Source organism: Liolophura sinensis, chromosome 1 (assembly GCF_032854445.1).
Source record: "Liolophura sinensis isolate JHLJ2023 chromosome 1, CUHK_Ljap_v2, whole genome shotgun sequence".
NCBI lineage: Eukaryota > Metazoa > Mollusca > Polyplacophora > Chitonida > Chitonidae > Liolophura > Liolophura sinensis.
Window position 1 is genome coordinate 45,965,982 of NC_088295.1, and position 19,852 is coordinate 45,985,833.

At 36.6% G+C, this 19,852-nt stretch overlaps 1 protein-coding gene across 1 annotated transcript in view; it reads left to right on the plus strand.

Moving 5' to 3' along the window:
• The window catches only part of LOC135461393 (voltage-dependent T-type calcium channel subunit alpha-1I-like), a 103,183-nt gene that overhangs the window by 12,596 nt on the left and 70,735 nt on the right, over positions 1–19,852 (plus strand). Inside the window, 1 exon segment of the mRNA XM_064738464.1 lies at positions 4,500–4,745. Within this exon segment, the coding sequence (XP_064594534.1) occupies positions 4,500–4,745 (246 nt within the window).

Sequence of the window (19,852 nt, forward strand, 5' to 3'; positions counted from 1 at the left end):
GATTGAAGATCCAGAGTGTCCAACATCCATATGTACATATAGATGTATATCAGTGAGCCCATATTCGGACGGCTCCTTTTTTTTGACTGGTAGTCAATCAAATATATAGGTGTATAATATATAAGAATTATTAATGTGGGTTGCAATCAATAGGTTTGTAGTGTTAGGCCTGACAGCATCTCTGAACATGTTATTGAAAGTTTTCACAAATACCAAATGAAAAACGTGAAAACGTTAGATCTCTGGACAGTAGGCATCTTTGTTTTTTGTTTTTTTGTTTTTTTGTTTTTCAAATAAGGATCCAGACACATATTCCAGGATCTAAACCAGGATTTTGATACCTGGTGAGTTAAAGGCAGTTGTTTACTCCAGGCTGTGTCCAATTTTCTCCACCCATAAGAAGGACTGCTGTCATACACGTTTAAATAAAAACAGAAACAAGGGAAAGAAATCAAACACAGATGTCTGTCTGAAACATATAGTTGGCTCTCTGCAAACAGCAGAATGTTTAACCAGAAAACCTAATTAATGATGTTTGTTTATCAGATCAATGTCCTGAAAAACGATGGATTCCTGCAACAGAAACATGGTTTGGAAGCCATAGAGTGAGAAGGTCATCTGGCTGAGTCTTGGCAAGTGTGGTCAACACATAATCATTGATGGGCTGCACCACATGCAAAAAGCCAGAAAGCAACATATTTTGCATTACTCTTGGACATCTGAGGATGCCTAGGAACAAAGCGAATGATTCATTTTCAAATCAAAATACATACAGGTTTATACAGATCTGTTGTATCCCAGCCAATTTGTCATTCAGTATAAGGATAATATATGTGTCTTATATATAATATAAATGAAAAGTTTATCTACATGTAGGCAAAATTAATTTTTTTTTTGCTCCGTAATACATATGTATGGTGATGAAGTTAGTAATTTATCTGAGGAGTAAAGTTTGATCTTGAAGCCTTGTAATAGTGGTAGCCATTTTTATATTACCTAGTACTAAATGAGTATTGTTGTATAAATGTGCACCAGAGATATTGATAAACCTTCTCCACGGCATAAGCATTATAACTTTTCAGCTTCTTATTGCACTTAAATGACGTCATAAAGTACATGTATATCTTTACGATGGGCAGAAAGAATAAACAGTAGGCTTTATTTGTCGGTAAGGTTTGCACATCCCACCAGTGATTTGTACACTGGGTTTCAAGCTGTACCTTAAGAAACACAAGTGGAAGTGTTTGTCTGTCTGGCCAAAACCCGATCCATATTCCTCAAGACCACTGATAAGTGGCTGGCACTATCTGTATCTACATATACCTAATGAGGCAAGTGGGCCATAGCCACTATTTTTCACCTTGTCTTTTGAACCATTGCTGTTATCTACTCGTAAAACTCTAGCCGCATCAAATGTTGAAATGTTTAGGTCCAGAATGACAGCTAAAGCGGGCGAATCAAAATTTGGTTTGCTTTTTCGCTTGTGCAAAGGTGATATTTTTGACTCCCTAACTGAGACTTGTTACAGATTGCGGGAAATTCTCACAAGTTTTCTTGAAGGCTGTATACATTGATGGCATTCCAAGCCTTTAGACAGGAATGTTGGCTCACAATGGCAGAGTTTATCTTTCCCAGCTTGGGACTGTGCCAGTCAGCTGGGGCTGTAATTGTCGACAATTACCAATGATATCTACGCTTGCATGGCCAGCTGGACCAAGACCTCTTGAGCACATAGTTTGAGCAGCTTACTGCCTGAACAAAATTAGTTCTTGTCATAACTTGTCACAGTTGAGCATAATGCAAGATCTGCAGGTGTCTGAAAGTGTGTGACATTTGAAAACATGCTGCAGAACTCTCCTTTGGGGGAAAAAAGTGTTCATTTTGTGGCTGTTGACGGAAAATGGTAATGGTTGGTGTATTGACCTGACCAAGATTTTGACACCTTTCACATCGAGCAGGGAATTGATTGGCTTCCCTGTCAGATGATGCCAGGATGTTGGAAATGCTGGAATGCTGTTCTGTTGTTGCCATAACAATGGGTGGTAACTTGGACAACTGAATTGTCTCATTTTTTCCCTTTAGGTCATCTCTGAGATTTGCAGGCCTTGATTTTCCCTGGTCTGGAAAACACATCAGATCTTGTAATGACAACCCTGGCCACTTCACAATCAATATAGGTAACAGTCTGCAGTTTAGATCACCCAGGTGTTTTTGACCCAAACAGCCAACCTGATAAAGGGAATGATTGACCTATTTTTTGCTGGGTATTAGCATGCTCCTAGGCTGTCAACAATTAAGATAACAGAGATGTGGGAAATCCAGATGGTATGGCAGGCCGTTAGATTATTGACTGATTTCCAACTTTTAAATTTGTTGCCTCGGTCATTTGAAGTCTCCGTGTATATTACCTTTCAACCATTTCAATATTAAAGCAGCTTGCAAAGTCCATAAACTGCATGAGAAATTTTATCTCTGGCAACAGCAGAACGTGTTTGCTTTCAATCACTCTTGTCTTCTTTCAGGAACTAATTGAAAAAGCGTCCTTTTGAACATAAAGTGAAACAGAAACGAAGATCTTTTATGTGCATGTATCTGGATCGTACATCTTAAAAATCTGGTGCATGTATATACAGTATCACAAGTCGGCATCTATTCACTGGTATGATTGCCTCTGTCGGTTGCTTCTGGTAAACAGATGGATTGGTGCTAAAGGTGGATATTTCTATATGCCAATTTTAACAATTTTGAGTGAACATCTGATTGCAAGCTGGATTTGGTCTGTCATGAATTTTATACAATGAAAATTCTTTCATTCTCCTGAAAAATGTGTCTAATGACATTTTTTTCTGTCTCCAGACAAGTTGTATATATGGAAAATTCTTTATGTCGCCAGCTGAATTGAGTATATTAGGGAAAATTTTTTCAATCGCATGCACAGTAAGATGACTTTTCATCAGTTAAATCTGGCGATTGGTTTCGACAGTGTGCATTTATTGCGCCATATCTGCATGTAAGTGCATATGCACGGAAACTTTAAGCTTTAATCCATTTAAGAAGTAATGTATGCATTTGTATGATTTATGTACATGTATAATATCCTTACTATACATTCACAATATATAAAATATTATTAAATAGGGCATCATAACCATTTCCAAAATGGATGGGAAATGTCACACAGTAGGTCACAAATGTAGGTAAGGGTGAAAGGGCCTGTCCATTATAACCAAAACGGCTTCCCTCTAGACACTGAAGCCCCCTTTGCCACCCACCACCCACCACCCACCCAGACCTTTTCAGCAGACTGTATTGTACACAATAATTCTATGCCAAATTTGATCACTTTTATAATAATGGCCAAGTACGTGTGTAGGAGTCGACACCCTGTTAGAACACTTACTCTGGTCTTCTCGCTGTAATTCCAGAGAGGCAAGGAGTACATGTATATTAAATGAATCTGACAGCAGACCAGTGTTCATTGTTCCCAAGGCAATACATCATTTACTGACCACCATGTTACATTGACCACAGTAGAATGCGTGAAAAATCACATCAGCACTGCTAATATCTCAAGTTACCTGCCAGCAACTGTTGTATATTCACACAAGGCTCGCGCGGCTTTTGATGGCGTTGGAGGACTGGAAGGCACTAAACAAGTGCATAAATTTGTTCTGGTCAGAGCTCTCTATTCATCACTAAGAGTCCCCGAGGTATTTAACGACTCCCCGACGCTTTGTCTGGCGATTTTCCTCTCCACTCCTATGACTGTTGCCGGGTTACTCCCACAGTTTTTGTCCCACAATTCATTCATTACTAGAAGGTTCTTTTCCGTGATAGAAAATCTTGTCACATAACACTATGTTCTGGTGAATAAGATGAGACCTGTGGTTACACCTTACATGTACTTGATCCTTTTTTATTTGATGGTCTGTCTCATTTTGCATAAAGAAATACCTTCTCCATCTGTAAAGATAACATTCACTGAAACACGTGTGAATGTATGTGTGTGTAATTTGCATGCATTTTTGCTCTGAAACTGATACTCATACTTTTTGTCATTCATGTCTATTATGCAAATAATAGTTGAACATGTTATTACATGTAGTAACCGTCCGTGGAAAGGTCTGTCAGCAACCTGCGGATAGTCGTGGGTTCCCCCGGGCTCTGCCAAGTTTCCACCCACCACAAAGCTGGCTGCTGTCATATAAGTGAAATATTCTTGAGTATGGTGTAAAACACCAATCAAATAAAAATAAATAAATACATGTAGTAACAGTTCCATTAAAGACGGTATTTTGTTCTGTATACATATATATGTATGCACGATAGGTGATTTTAATATAATTATAATAACTTTATTTACCAAGGGTTACTCAGTCAAATACATATTGCTCTTCCCTACAGCTCTCTAACAGTAAAACATTATGCTAATAATTAGCACGATGATAATTCTGTTTAAAATGATTTCTTCCAAGTGTATTTTCCTTAACCCTGCTTACTTGGTTTGAACGGATCAGCATGCTGGTGATACTGTTAAACTGTATCACACTGGGGATGTACCAGCCGTGTAGCGACGCAGTGTGTACGTCCACTAGATGCACGGTGCTAGAAGGATTCGACCATTTCATATTCGCATTCTTTGCACTTGAGATGGTAGTGAAGATGATCGCAATGGGCGTTGGGGGAAAACTAACCTACCTTGGGGATTCCTGGAACAGATTGGACTGTTTTATTGTTGTGGCTGGGTAAGTCTTTTCACCTCCTTATTCTTTTTATTTTTTTTATTTTTTTTCATTTTGATGGTAAGAATACTTATATCTTCATGCCTATTGGAGGCTAGATTCCTGCTATTGTCCAAATTAAAGCCCACATAGGTTTGGTGATCGATACTAGTAAATTGTTTTGTTTTTTTTTTATTTTCATTTTCAGGAATGTTGTTTTTTTTTTTTTTGTTTTTTTTTAACATACCATATACCATAGAAATTGTGATAACAGCTTTAATAGACTACATGGAATTTGTCTTAATACTTGCAATTTCTGGTACCTGTATGAAAAATTAAATTCGCAGTTTTGGCATTTTAAAAAAAATGTATATTCCAAGCCAGCAAATTAATAATTTTAATATCACTTTTAATAGCAGCCTTCAAGATAGAAGTTTTTTTTGTATTTTAAAAAAGCCTAGAATGGTTATTGACAAAATAAGTTTTTCAAAATTGAAAATAATGAGGAGGAAAAATAAGCTGAAATGGTTGTATATGTAAGTTAAATTAATCAAATGGATGAGTTGTCCACAATGGGGAGAGGCTGGCCCTGTGTACATTGCAAGTGTTAAAACACTATGATTGTTTCCATTATGTCAGGCGTGACTGTATATGACCTGTGACTATGTCTTCCTTCAATATTATTTCGTTTATTTTGTGCTCTGTTCCTGTGTTCCTATTAGATGCTTTTTGTTGCTTTTTTCTCCCTATCCCTTTCCTTTCCCCTTCTCTGTAGATTATCTCATATAGCATTCCCTGACAGTCAGAAATATTTAGTGTATGTATATATTTATATGGATACATATGTATTTACTGGCAGAATACATGTACTGACAAATTTTGATGTGTTAAATTTATAATTTTAAATTAATACATGAACATTCGTTTGCTGTGAATTTTACAGTTGTAACTTAACATTTAACAGCAGGTCAATGTCCTATTTGTGTGTGGTTTGTATTACTCATTGTCATTTACATAACTTGTGCCTGTGTCTTGGGTAACTGTTTGGGACAAGAAGTTTCATGTCTTTCGTGTGCAGTGTGCAATATACATGCTTCTTTTTTATTTATTTAGTAAGCTATTAAAGCAACGTGAAAACTGTTGTTTTCACAAGGCCCAGGCTGGTTTCTTTTCTTGTTTGAATTAAAAACCGGCAGCCATGTGAAACAGTAGACATCTTGTTAACAAATCACGCTTTGTTACCATTTGGCTGTACTAATACATGCAGCACTTGTATGCTGATTTGAGAGCCTCTGAATTAGACAGTGGAGTATTTCAGAGCAGCTGCACCAATATTGTGGGAATTAGTGTTCTGTAAATGGCCTAACTTTTTGCTCCCTAGAAAGTGCATTTTTACGGGCAAATAAAAGCCATCAAATATTACATTTTGTGCAGAAACTTTCATTTGTCCATTGCAGTAGGATATCAGCCCGTCTTCCTCTAAACACCTTTCTAAGATCAATTGAACTGGCATTATGAAGAGAAATCAGCAGCTTAGCTATGGACGAGATTTTCGGTCATTAACAGCATACTAAATGAAAAAATGAAACTTTATTGTCCAAGACAATTTCCCGTATTATCTTGTGGGTAATCAGTGACAGCATTTCTGTTTTCTTTGTTCATTTGTATGCGCACCCATATTATACGTATTCTTAACTTTACTATCAAAAATATCTGTTTATGTCAAAGACCTACATGTCATAGGGTTTATTTTAATTGATATTCATATATATGTATATATATATATGTGTGTTTGTGTGTGTGTGTGTGTGTGTGTGTGTGTGTGTGTGTGTAATTGCTGAGGATAGATCCTGCAAATGGAATTCTGGATTCAGAGCACAAATTCACAACACGTGCAGGAGCCATCGTGATGTGTATTTGAGTGCCATTTGCTGCAGCTGATTTATCTATTCTGTGTTTCAATGTGCCTGTATAACCACAGCGATAATACTTCACAAATGTTGCAGGACACTTGTTTAAACGTACTTGTACATGTATGTGTAGTTAAGCATCACTCCATGTACCTCGCGTTCTGGGTGTAATTAGCAATTTCATCATGAACATGCGTCAGTTTAGACACGGGATTCATCAAATCGCAAAGGTCCTTCACTGTTTACAAACCAAAGAAGGGAAGTGATAAATACTTAGGCTTATCTCGGGGGTCCAGCCAGGGAACACTTGCTAAACATCAGGCTGAGTAATCATGGAACAGTTACCAAGACACTGCGAAAAACACCCCCAGGAGTTGTTGGGCTTCTCTGCAGCTAAGACGGCTTCAGGGACTACTTTGAGCTAATTATTGACTGCTTTTGCTGCTGATGTTAAGTTACCTGCAAGAAAATTACACGTCTTTTTCCTTTTTTAAAACACTCGTCATTTAGGAGTTGAGTGAAGACAGGGGGTGTTTGATTTTTGAGATGATTGATTTTAGAGGATAGCAAGCATGTGTGTACGTAAGACATTTGTAAATTTATGCATGATGATTTTTCACTGTTGGAAAAAGTACATTTTATCATGTCTTTTCAATCAAATGTACTTATGTATAGCAATAACATCTTTTCTTCTTGGTGGTATAGCACAAAAGTTGCATGTGTCAAACACATAGTAATTAATGTTTAATATCTTTTACAAGGATTTACATTTTGTAGTCTATATTTGTTTTAGGCAAGAATGTTACACATTCATATTTTTACATGAACATCTGCATAGGAATATATCATTTAACAGGATCTTGCAGTTGGGTGGGGGTCGGTGGGGGTGGGGGTCAAAGAGCAACTAGAATCAGGATGAAGATGTAAAGTTATGTAGGGTGGTAGAGGATTTGTATATGTATACATGTATATGTACAAAGTACCCGATCACAGAAGCAGGAGAACCTCTTCCCAGACATAGTAGGTGCACCAGAATTTCAAATGAACAATGGTATGTACCTGTAATATTGATTAGGCCCTCTGAGAAGACTGTGGAAACCGTCATTGGTACTTCGTCTTGGAGAATACTAAAGGAGGGCAGGTAGAAGCTAGACAACCACCTCACGGTGGGGGATCAAAGTCTTGGGTTGGGAAATCAATAGCAGTGTTAAGTATGACTCCTGAAGGGAACTAGAAAGCAAGGCCAGACCACAGACCTGTGTCAACCGTGCTGTGGAAACAGTGCTCGCCGCTTAAGTCCTTTATTACTAATACATGAGGGATAGCCGGCAAATCCCTACCTAGCAGGGCAAGGAAAAATGATGCATAGGCTGTTGGGAAATATGCCGTGAATTTACTTGAGTAGATAAAGTAGACATTAGTCTGGGCCTCAGCACACCAACCCATCTCCAGCTCTTATCCTAGAGCTAAAAAGGAAGAAACGGATGAAAAACATCTTGACGTTTCATTTTTTAAGGGAATAAAAAAAAAATGTTAGTTTTGACAGAATGGAATTATCAAATGGTTCTTTTCAAAATTGATTGATTTTGAAGGTTTTATGACAAGTAAGTAAACTAAACAATACATAAAAGATACAATTTTGTAATTTTTAGAGGTATAAGTTTGAAGATTACAAATTACTGCTTTTGTTTTATTTCAAGATTTTCAGCTTTTTGCAAGGAATTTGATGCCAAAATCAGCTTCAGTAAATGTTAAGAACAAAGAGCAGATATTTTTGGAGTCTCACAAATGTTAATGATCATAAAGTGTCTACTTCAATACCGTGAATTGTTAGTCTGCATGGCCTGAAGCTTGAGAGGAGAATATCTGGAAAAACCTTTAAGAATATAGTCTAACACAGATGTATGCAAAGTGACAGGTGTTCGTAGATATGGCGTTTAATATGAAACAGAAGATAGAGACATTTACATGCATGTGTATACATATATATACTCAGCCTAGTAGGTCATACCCAGAAGAAATAACATTGATAGGAGAGACTTCGTGAAGCCAAGTACAGATCAAGCCCAGACATTAGTGCCAGCAGCAATGTGGATGTCAGAAGATATCCCCTGATAATTTGCTAAAGCTGTTTAAGTCCTTTCTGGAAGGTACCTGTTCAAAATAAAGGGTTTACAGCTCTAAACAGTTTTATGGTGTGTGTACATGTGCATTGCATGGAAGTTGTGTGTGTGTGAACTGAGGTTTAATAAAGGTATGCAGTAAACAAAAATTCTTGTCAGTGCTATAAATTGGCTGAGGTGATTTTCTCCCTGAACCGCAGAGTGTATATGTATATGTCAGACTATCTGTAAGATAGTGAGCAATTAGCTCAACTTAGCCGATAGACAGTGGCAGGCTGGTGAAGAAAAAAATGCAAAGAAAAAAAAGCCCTCTCCTGCAGAGATTGTGAACTTCTTTCAAGTTTTACTGCAAATCTATGTGTAAACCTTGCAGCATCTTAAGTAGAGCCTTAGTTCCAAATGATGGGAGGTAGAAAAGCTTTTGATTCGACATGTTTACCGGAATGAAAGTGACTACAGGACCCCCCCACACGATTCCGGAGCCGTATATGTAAATAGGGCCACTGATTGAGGCGAAAAATGTTACACTGTACACCAGATTTCTCAAGGTTAGAGCAGGTGTACTGAAACAGATTGTAACAAAGCAGCTTTAAGATCATTGAGAATGGAATCGTTTGCATGTTTCATGTCGTAATTAACACATCTTGTTCTTGGCAAGCTTGCTTAAATTGTACTTACATTTTATTAAATATGAATGTTCTCTGGGGTTCCTTTACTTTTAAAAAAATTCTTTGGTTCTGTTCTATTTTACATGTCCCTACAAAACTAATTTTCAGAAAGATGTGATGTGTACTGTAATCACATGGAATAACAACTGATAAATGTTCTTGATTAGTTTTTGCATGTTTTATTTTACTTAAAAGGAAACAAAAGCAAGCCATTATGTACATTTGATTGACATCCTTCACAGAGAATAACAGAAACAGTAAATTGCGATGTTATTGAGGCTGTCCCTGATTAGTCCTTTGGCAGTCTCCACACTTTTTGTTGAAGATTCATCATTTTTGCCTCCATCATAAACATGTGTACACTCAGTGAAGACAATCAATCTTGTGCATGACATTTAGTGCCCAAAGCGTGGCTGCTGACAAATGACAGAGGTTAAGAACCATTGCCGTCTGTCATGGTTTCTGCACTTCCCTCGACCACTTTCTATAGGGCATAATAACCAGACAAATAAAGGTTTTTGGATGATTTAGCTGTGGTTTCAAGATGGTTGTTCCTGATCTTTCATCGGCACCTACTCCCCCCTTGATCATACACTTAATATGCTGTCAGAAGATGAAGAGAGACTGGCTAGAATGGACAGCTGGACTGATGAATTCTACATGTGCTTGTCAACTCAGCCTCGATGTCTTCAGGAGATTCAAAAGGAATCATCACAGCAGAATTACCACATCCTGCCAGAATGTATGTGAAGTGTTTTAGCAGGGTTTTGGAAAAGTATTAACAGATCATTAATCTTGGGCCAAATAGGTGGAAATACTGATATAGGTGTCAGGCAATGACAAGACAGGATTTGATGTAAACCTGAAAGTGGGTTCCAGAATTATCCCAAACTGATTGATCATTCAAAATAAAGGTTATCAAAGTTTACCTGTTTGAAAATTCACTGAAGTTTAAGAATTCTCCCATTTGAATTAATTTTACTGAGATTACATGAGGAGGGAAAATGCCCAAAGTGAAATTTTGCTGTTCTTTGGATTTTATTGTACATATTATATATACAATAAATATTATATATATATATATGTATATAAGTTGAAAAAATAAATAGAGGCACACACTTCGGAACATAATCACAGTACTCAACCTTTGGCTACGTCATTTTAAAGGGATGCAGAATCCATGCTGATTGGCTGACAGTGGAGATAGGGTTTCCTGGGTTAAATCTTGCAGCCATGGTCAAGCATAAATAAATCATACCTAAAATTCAGAGCAGGAAAGGCATACCCTTGACTAGCCTCTCTCTCACAATAGCCAGTGAGGAACAATTCTGTGTAAAGAAAGTTAAAGTAAAGAAAGCTAAAATATGAAGTAAGGTTCATCATACAGACAACTTAAAACCATGCATAGATATACTTCCACTTATTAGGTGGCCAAGCATTCTGTGCTGGGACACCTATTGAAATCATTTGGATTATTAGGTGGCCAAGCATTCTGTGCTGGAACACCTATTGAAATCATTTGGATTATTAGGTGGCCAAGCATTCTGTGCAGGGACACCTATTGAAATCATTTGGATTATTAGGTGGCCAAGCATTCTGTGCTGGGACACCTATTGAAATCATTTGGATTATTAGGTGGCCAAGCATTCTGTGCAGGGACACCTATTGAAATCATTTGGATTATTAGGTGGTCAAGCATTCTGTGCTGGAACACCTATTGAAATCATTTGGATTATTAGGTGGCCAAGCATTCTGTGCTGGGACACCTATTGAAATCATTTGGATTATTAGGTGGCCAAGCATTCTGTGCAGGGACACCTATTGAAATCATTTGGATTATTTAGGTGGCCAAGCATTCTGTGCTGGGACACCTATTGAAATCATTTGGATTATTAGGTGGCCAAGCATTCTGTGCTGGGACACCTATTGAAATCATTTGGATTATTAGGTGGCCAAGCATTCTGTGCAGGGACACCTATTGAAATCATTTGGATTATTAGGTGGCCAAGCATTCTGTGCTGGGACACCTATTGAAATCATTTGGATTATTAGGTGGTCAAGCATTCTGTGCTGGGACACCTATTGAAATCATTTGGATTATTAGGTGGCCAAGCATTCTGTGCTGGGACACCTATTGAAATCATTTGGATTATTAGGTGGCCAAGCATTCTGTGCAGGGACACCTATTGAAATCATTTGGATTATTAGGTGGCCAAGCATTCTGTGCAGGGACACCTATTGAAATCATTTGGATTATTAGGTGGCCAAGCATTCTGTGCTGGGACACCTATTGAAATCATTTGGATTATTATTATTATTCTCGACAATTTTGTGATATGTTTTATGAGAAGAAGATAAATGGTACATAACTGAAAGTTCAGTATGTTTTAGGAAAGGATCTGAAATTGTGTTTTTTTATATCTTGGAAACATTCATTCGCATGACTTGGTGACCATATTGGATTTGTGCCAAACCTAAAAAAATCTTCTCCAGAACGGCTGATGTGATCGAGCTTAAATTTTAACTGCAGTTGCACAAAGCCTAGGTACATTCAGAGTGTGTTTGCGTACTTCCTCCGTTGAAAATTGCATGAGTTTGATATTGGGTGAAGATGTCATGTGACCCCAAATTTCATGTATTGGTAATAATTTCTACACTTCAAGAGATGATAGCCTGCAAATAGTCCTGTCTGATGCAGTTTTGGACTGATTCTGAAAACACAATTTTTGCAAAACCTGAAGTGACATCAAACCCGGAAGTGTGTATATCTCCTTTAACCAGTGAAGCTGGAGATGTAATTTTAAGGCCTAACATCATCCCAAGGCTAGCCGACAACTTTTACATGACCAGAAGTTACGTCAGCAAGCCAGAAGTATAAGTACATGCCAAAAATAAAACCCTATTTTTTAAAATTGAAGAACTTTTACAGCTAAATAGGTTCAACAGAAATGGGTGAAGCTTAGGTACGTGATAGACCCGGAGATAGGCTCTTACAAGTAAAGATTTGGGTGCCCTCAGTCACGTGACCTGGTGGCCATTTTGGGTTAAAGTTAAAACCTTTATCTTCTAAAAAACCCAATTTCTGATTGACTTGAAATTTAGCACGTCACAAAGAGTTCCCTGGACACTGTTTGAAGAAGGAATGGAATGTTTATGCATATTAGGTTTTATTTGATACCTCAGAATTTTTTTGTTTTAAATATGCTGTCTGAAGAAGTTTGATGAATCTGGTTTTATTTTTGCCTTGTAAAGTGTACTTATGTTGCAAATTGCGATCAAAATTCGAAAAAAAGCAATTTTTCACCTGTATTTGTAGGTCACCAAAAACAGAAAACTGATACAGCTGTAAAGTTCAAACTTGCTGAGTGGAAGGGACTATATATGTACTGTATTTATGCTGAAAGTCTTTGAGTTATCTTAATAAATGCAGGATGTACAGGGCTTCAAAATTTGAAAAAGGCTGATTTACTATATTTTTTCCCATTTACAAGTACATGTACGTGTTATATAATGCATATATAATCTGTTCGTGTCTGGAATGAATGTAGAAATTTGTAAGTATGCCACCCGATGTAGTTTGATGTCCTGATCACCAGTCCGGTCTTATTTCTTTTCCTGATGTGTATACTTTTGTCGTAAATTGTGATTAAACTGTGAAAAAGGCAATTTTCTCAATAATTGCAGGTCATGTGACAGAAAACTGTTGTAGTTGTTAAGCTGAAAATAACTGTAATAATGGCTATGCATGTACTACATGTATGCTGAAAATCCTTGAGCTGTGTGGAAAAACAAAGGATATGCACACCTTCAGATATTGTCCACAGGTCGATTGACTACATTTGGCACATCTTTATGTACATATTATGCAGTGTACATACATTATATTGATGGTTACGAAGAATATTTGCTTTTTAGCAATGCACAGACACCATTCAATTAACCTACTTTTGCCGCCATATTGCGGTTGATAGAAAGCGTTTAGGTGTCATTTTTTTAGAAAGTGTTATGCAATTAAGCTGAAATTTAAAATACAGAGAGAGCATGTTGGGGAAAATGAAGGGTGCAAAAAATCAGTTCTTTATCTTGAAAACTGTGGAAATACACCGATTACTGAATTCGTCACATGATCAATGCCTTTCAACACTCTTAAAGAAATGTAAAAAAAATAAATGAAAGTATTTTTACACATAGTTTTCAGGTATCTGTATGATGAACATTACTTCATATTTTAGCTTTCTTTTACTTTACTTTATAGAAGGGGATTGTCATAGATGTCAATCTTACTCTTCAATCAAATTCATCATTGCTGAAGACAGTAAAGTCAAACAAATAAATAAATGAGACAACATGGCATAGACAGACAAAATTTATTTGAAGACTAATGAGAAATTTGCGAAATAAGTCTACAAAAACTGAGTTACTGCCAACACGTTTCGCCTCACTGCTTTGAGTGGAATTTCTTGGTCTTTCGTAGAGGTTAGCACAATTGTTGACAGTGGCTAAGACAAGAGCCGTAGAAGGTTGTTTGTTTTGTATTATATTTACTCACATTTAATGTCTCATAAATATATGTATGGAGCTTTGAAGTAGGTAGAGTAGCATACAAATAATATTTTTTTATCTACTCTTTGTTCATTTTAGTACAACATATGTGGAAGAGTTGATTTTATAGAACTCAAACTCCTGTAGCATTATCAGATATTAGTAATGTGTAAAATTCAGGGTACCAGTCTGTGGATTCATGAGATATTACAAAAGTATTCCAGTTCATGTGCTCATCAGATATTATCTTAAAGCTTGCCAATTCATTTATTAGATCAATTCATTTATCAGATATTAAATGTTCAGCACATTTTGTAACAAATTAAACACAGGAAGTTATGGCCATGTTTTAGCATTTATTCATCTAACATCAGGAGACTAAAGTAAAATTGTTATATATGTATATACAAGGTACAAAAAACTCTGTCACATGTTGTTGGCTTTTAGTGCATTGTTCTATATATTTTAGTTGTGTTCCTGGTGATGGATAAGCGTTCAAATATTAAGCGTATCAAGTATGGAATTCTTGAGTTTTCAGAGTTGTTTTTCTGTTGGTTTAGCCTGGCAGAGCCATGTCCTGTAGATAAGCTTGTAGAGTATTGTGAAGATTGGATCTCTCTGACTTGTGCATGTGTATTGAAAATAGATGGAGCCAGAATATTCAGAATGTCTGTCTCAAAAATTGTCAGCCTTGATATTTAATGATGCAGTTAACGGTAATGTTCCACACCTGAATGTTTGGCTTCCGAACATTTTGGAAGGATTTTTGTGATATTTTAGTGGTCTTGCTTGACCAGTGTGTGTAAAAGGTCAGGCCTTACGTAATATAACGTAATATACAAATTGATCAAGATTCCTTGAATGCTGGTACAAGAGCGCTCAAATATTCAAACTTGAAAAAGGTCTGGCATATTGTTTGAAAGCTTTTGACATCTAAGTTTTATACAGCGTACATACATTTAAATTTTCCCCAAGAATTTGGGAAAATGTAGGCTGCTGGGTATCAAGTAATTCAGAACTAAAATGTGGTCCAGACAGGATAAATTGTTCTCGGTTGTCGGTAAAACCGGCTTGGGTAATGTTCGTTACTTTCAACAATGTTGAAACCAGAGTGGTAAGGAGTTTGGCCTTGAGGGAAATACTGTATGGTGTAATTAGCCAGCCCTCGAACAGAAAGGAGGGAGGTACATTGTTGCAGGTGGGAAGGGAATGTCTCCAGTCCCTACACGCTAATCAACGGGTACTTATCACAACCTACATTGATCCCACAACAATAGACTAGATAATTCATTCAGGGGAGTTGGATGGTGATCCCTACAATCTCCCCCTAAGATAGGTTTTATTCTGTCTGGGGAGGCTGTTCTGGTCAAACCAGTATCATGATTACTGGGGAGTTTTATGTACATGTAGCGGATTCTAGAGATTTCCAGATGATGTACACAGAGGCCTCCATCGACAGATGTTCATGTCCCTGTTTCCTCCAGTGATGTTAATTTTCATGTTTTTTAACTGAATTCAGGTTTCTTGTACTTATAATTTGAAACAAATTTCAGTTTGTTTTTTCTTTTTATTTTTTTTTTGTCCCGCTAATACTATAAAAAATAAGGTTATTGTAAGATGGTCTATAATTATTTAAGGTTTTTCAGGAAATGCTAAATCACTGTTCCTTATTCTCCTTACTCTCGTTATACGCCATGAACGCATTTTATGTTCATTTTAAGATCAATATTTGTGAAAGATGCCTTAGCTTAATTGTACGAGATCTGAGTGGCATTTATTCACAATGTATATGCATCCAAATTCAGAGTATTCGTAATAAGTAAGTGACCTGTTAAAAGTGATGATTATGTGCAAACATAAACAATTATGCCAAAGGAGTAAAAAAATAAGTCGGAATTTTTTTTTTTTCATTTTTGGGGCATATTTTATTTAATTACCACACTATTTTGTACATATTTTCTGCTAATTGCCGAACATTTTGGAAATGTTGTCAGTGGTTCAAGCTCTTCCTCAGCAAAATTGTTTTGACCGGAGGCTTCTTAATTTCCTTACTGATTGATGGAGCCTTAAGTAAGAAGACCCACTGTTTTAAAGAACAATTCTGAGAAGGGGTTTGAATATAAGGACAAACCCTGAACTGCTTTATAGTAAGAAATAAAAACCATATGTTGTCTTTAATAATCCTTCTTTAACATGAACACTGTCATGGAAAAGTTAACAAATGTGAGTCTAGAATTGACTCATGTATTTATAGCAGGTGCAAGCAGGTGCATGTGATGATGAAAAAAATTGAAAATTTGTTTTTTGCTATACTTGTGTAACTTATGCCCTGAAATGGTTATTGCGATCAGTTTTCATTTTGATACTAAGTGAAGATACCATATTAATTGCACCTACATGTACACTATAGTCTTAATTTTAAAAAAAGTTGAAGAATTATGTTGCACATGTAATTGTGAGCATCTAGGTTTATTAAACATTTATATTAAATTCGGAAAGCCTCCTTTTTTTTATTGAGATACATGTGTAAAACTAGGGCCTCTGCATGAAGCCTTGTAGATGAATTAACTCAGCGTGTATGGTTTTGTTTATTTTAGTATACCTTAATTCGTCAACCTTTGCGCATATAAAAGAGCAACTTTCTATTTAATTTATGCACATGCTTAATTTGATTGTGGGGACAACTGTATTGGTTAGATTGGCCAATTTCAGGGCTTCAAGAAAAGTATCGTTTTATCAGTCTACCCAGAATAATGCCTTCAAAATATACTTGAATAAACACCTTGCAAACATGGGAAAAGGTTGAAGAATTACAGTATACATGTAATTACAGCTGTATAGAGCTGGGTAAAACTATATACATTGTACATACATGTTTGTATTATAAAATGGTGTATAAAATGAAAATCTATATGTAAAACTTTCATAGATTCCAATGGTCTGTATCTGTATAGCACTTATTGCAGGGTAAAGAAAAGTAGTTTTGCTCTAGGGGATGAGGTATATGACATTATCAGAAACAAGAGGATCAAAAATTGATGCATATGAAATCCTTTGTACTCTGTTGTTTTTGTCAGTGACAACATTACTTCCTGAAGGGATTCACAAGTGTAAATGGCCGATGGCTCAGATTGCAGAATGAAGCACTAATCTCTCTCATGGGTCTGTTAACAAATTGTATTTCTTCCTCAAAAAAGAAGAAAAAACTTTTAAACCAGAGGTTGAGAACATTATACTTCATCTTTTATGTGTAGGCCGTGTGTTTTTTGTGTCTTATACACTTTTAAGCTTGTATGATTTTGTTGGTGATATTCGTGGCTATATCTGGGGACAGTTTCATTGTTAGTGAAAGCTTACCTGGAACTCTCTATATGTATCTATGTTAACGTATCTGTTGGTGACAGAAGTTAAATACTCTGATGCCCAAGACTACAGATCACCATTAGCATAGTTTTGAAATACATCTGTAAACAGTGTGTCTGAAATATATTTTCTTGTTTGCAAGATTTATGTATATGTTTGTTTTTTCATGACGTATTAAATGTGAAATGACACATTCACACAATGTGGCTGGACACCTGGATGTTTGATGCTATTGGGACTACGTAAAACACATTTCCCCAGACTAGTGGCCTTAGTATGTACAACCTAAGACTGCATGCCGTTGTTAAATACCTGCACAATCTCTGCCAGGTTCAATAATCTCCTCCCATTCACTCTTGTTTTTGATTTACTGAATCTATTTAAATAAGATTTGTATTGTCGGGTAGCTGCACTGCTGTGGGAGCCAGAGGAGCTAGCCCAGGGTGTGATTGTTTGAACACTGAAACATGAAAAGGAAAGCCTGTTTGACGTAAGAGCAGGCTAACAAAGGTACTGCATGCTATTGGACAGAATTTGTGTGTTCGATCTGCATGTACCATGCGAAAATGTATGAACAATGCTCCTAGTTACCAAAATGTTTACACTTTAGACTACCAAGACTATGTGGTGGCTGGAAATTAATAAAGCACTAACTTTAATTCACTGATCTATAAAGTTGATCACTAATGCACCCTGCCGTAGTGTGTATATAGAACTGTACATATTTACTGTCATCTCATTAAAGTGATGGCCAGAAGATGTACATCTGCTCCTTTGCACACCTGGTTGCCATGCCAACGTGCCATAGCGGACATGGGTGTCGCCTGGCAATGAACGTATTGACGTAAGCAAAGGCTCTGGGCACCTGGGTAGCCTAATGGACCTTGTGTGTGTACATGTATGTGTTTTCTCAGGGTGTTGGTGTTGTGTACTAATGTTCCCGCGGTTGTATAACAATGTATCGCCCTGCAAGGTCAGCTGTGATTAAATTTTCGACACCTTTAGTCCTGTTGATGTGGGGTATTTACACCCTATAATGTCATAGTGATTGATGAACGTGTGGAACTATATTTGCATGTATCTAAAATTTTAGATACATGCAAATATAATTCCACAGGTAAAAGGAACATATTAACATGCACTCTCTTGAAAGGAGACACAAATGACTGTTATGACTGTTATTTTGTGAAATGGAAAAGTACCGTCCAGTTCATATTTCTAAAACGACTCCAAGTACATATAAACTGCATGGAAATGGCATAAAAGTGATGGAACTTACATGTAGATGAATATGTGGTTTGTTGGACAGCAAATAAATTCAACAAACATGTACATGTACTCCTACATGTAAATGGAATTTGTAGTATACGCATAATCATCTAATGATGCACACGTATCTTGATTCAAATTTAGCCAATCATTTAACATAGATACATGTGCATTGTAATATGAATTGTTTACATACTGTGAATTAAAAATGTTAGCCTAAAATTTTGTACATAATTGAGATTTGAACATCTTTTCCACAAAGGAAAAGTTTACATCGGTGCAGTTGAAGTACCACTGTCCATTGATTACCGGTATCTTATAAAGAGGGGTGTTTTCTCAATAATTTATGTTCTTTTGATGTGTTTTTCTTGTTAAGAGTGTAGACTGCAAACATGGTAAATAGTTTTGGTGGATAGACATGCCGTTCATATGTAAAAGCATGAAATATGAATGCTTTGTAAAAGTGTTCTGGTTGGGTTATTGGCTTTAGGCATGCAATGGCTGTAGTCGGGGAAAACATTGACCAGAAAGATCCTGTGTTAGAATCAAGCTCTCGCTGGCTTCGAGTAGCAGCTTAATGTCATGGGTTAATCAGGCACTTCTCCAGGTGCGGCAGATTCTTTCCTCAGCTGATTACCATGATGTAAGTGAAATATTCGTGGATACAGTGAAAACACTAATCAAAAGTATAAGTAAATAAATGTGTAATGTAAACCATTAGCATCCAGTCTGGAGACTAAAGCAGAGTGCATACCTGAGTTTGTGTCTCCATGCCAACTGACAACAACAAATACCTTCACAACAGTTGCAGCAAAACAATTCATCATCGAGGTTGACGAACCTTTAGTGTAGTTTGTGAAATAGCCAAAAAAAATACAGATAGATACAAATGTATTTTCTGAAGGTAAAAGAATCATGGTTTGATCGGGAATATTGTAGTGTGACTTCATGACAGGATAATAAATTTGAGGCATGTTGCTAACCAGATGTTAAAACCAGTGTGTCTCATTCCCAATTTTCTCTTATTTTTCCAATCTCTCCAATCTTAATTTTGTCAGAATATTAAGGTATCTCAATTATACTAAGACAATTCTAGGCTAAACTAATGATTTGAATGTGGATGCCAACTCAAAATGTTGGGTGCATTTAATATGGACAGGCAATGCTGGTCTCAGTTGTTCAAAACAGTCAAGACTTAATACCAGATTTAACTTTAAGCTAAGTTACTGTTTTACACATTCCCCAAAAATAATTAT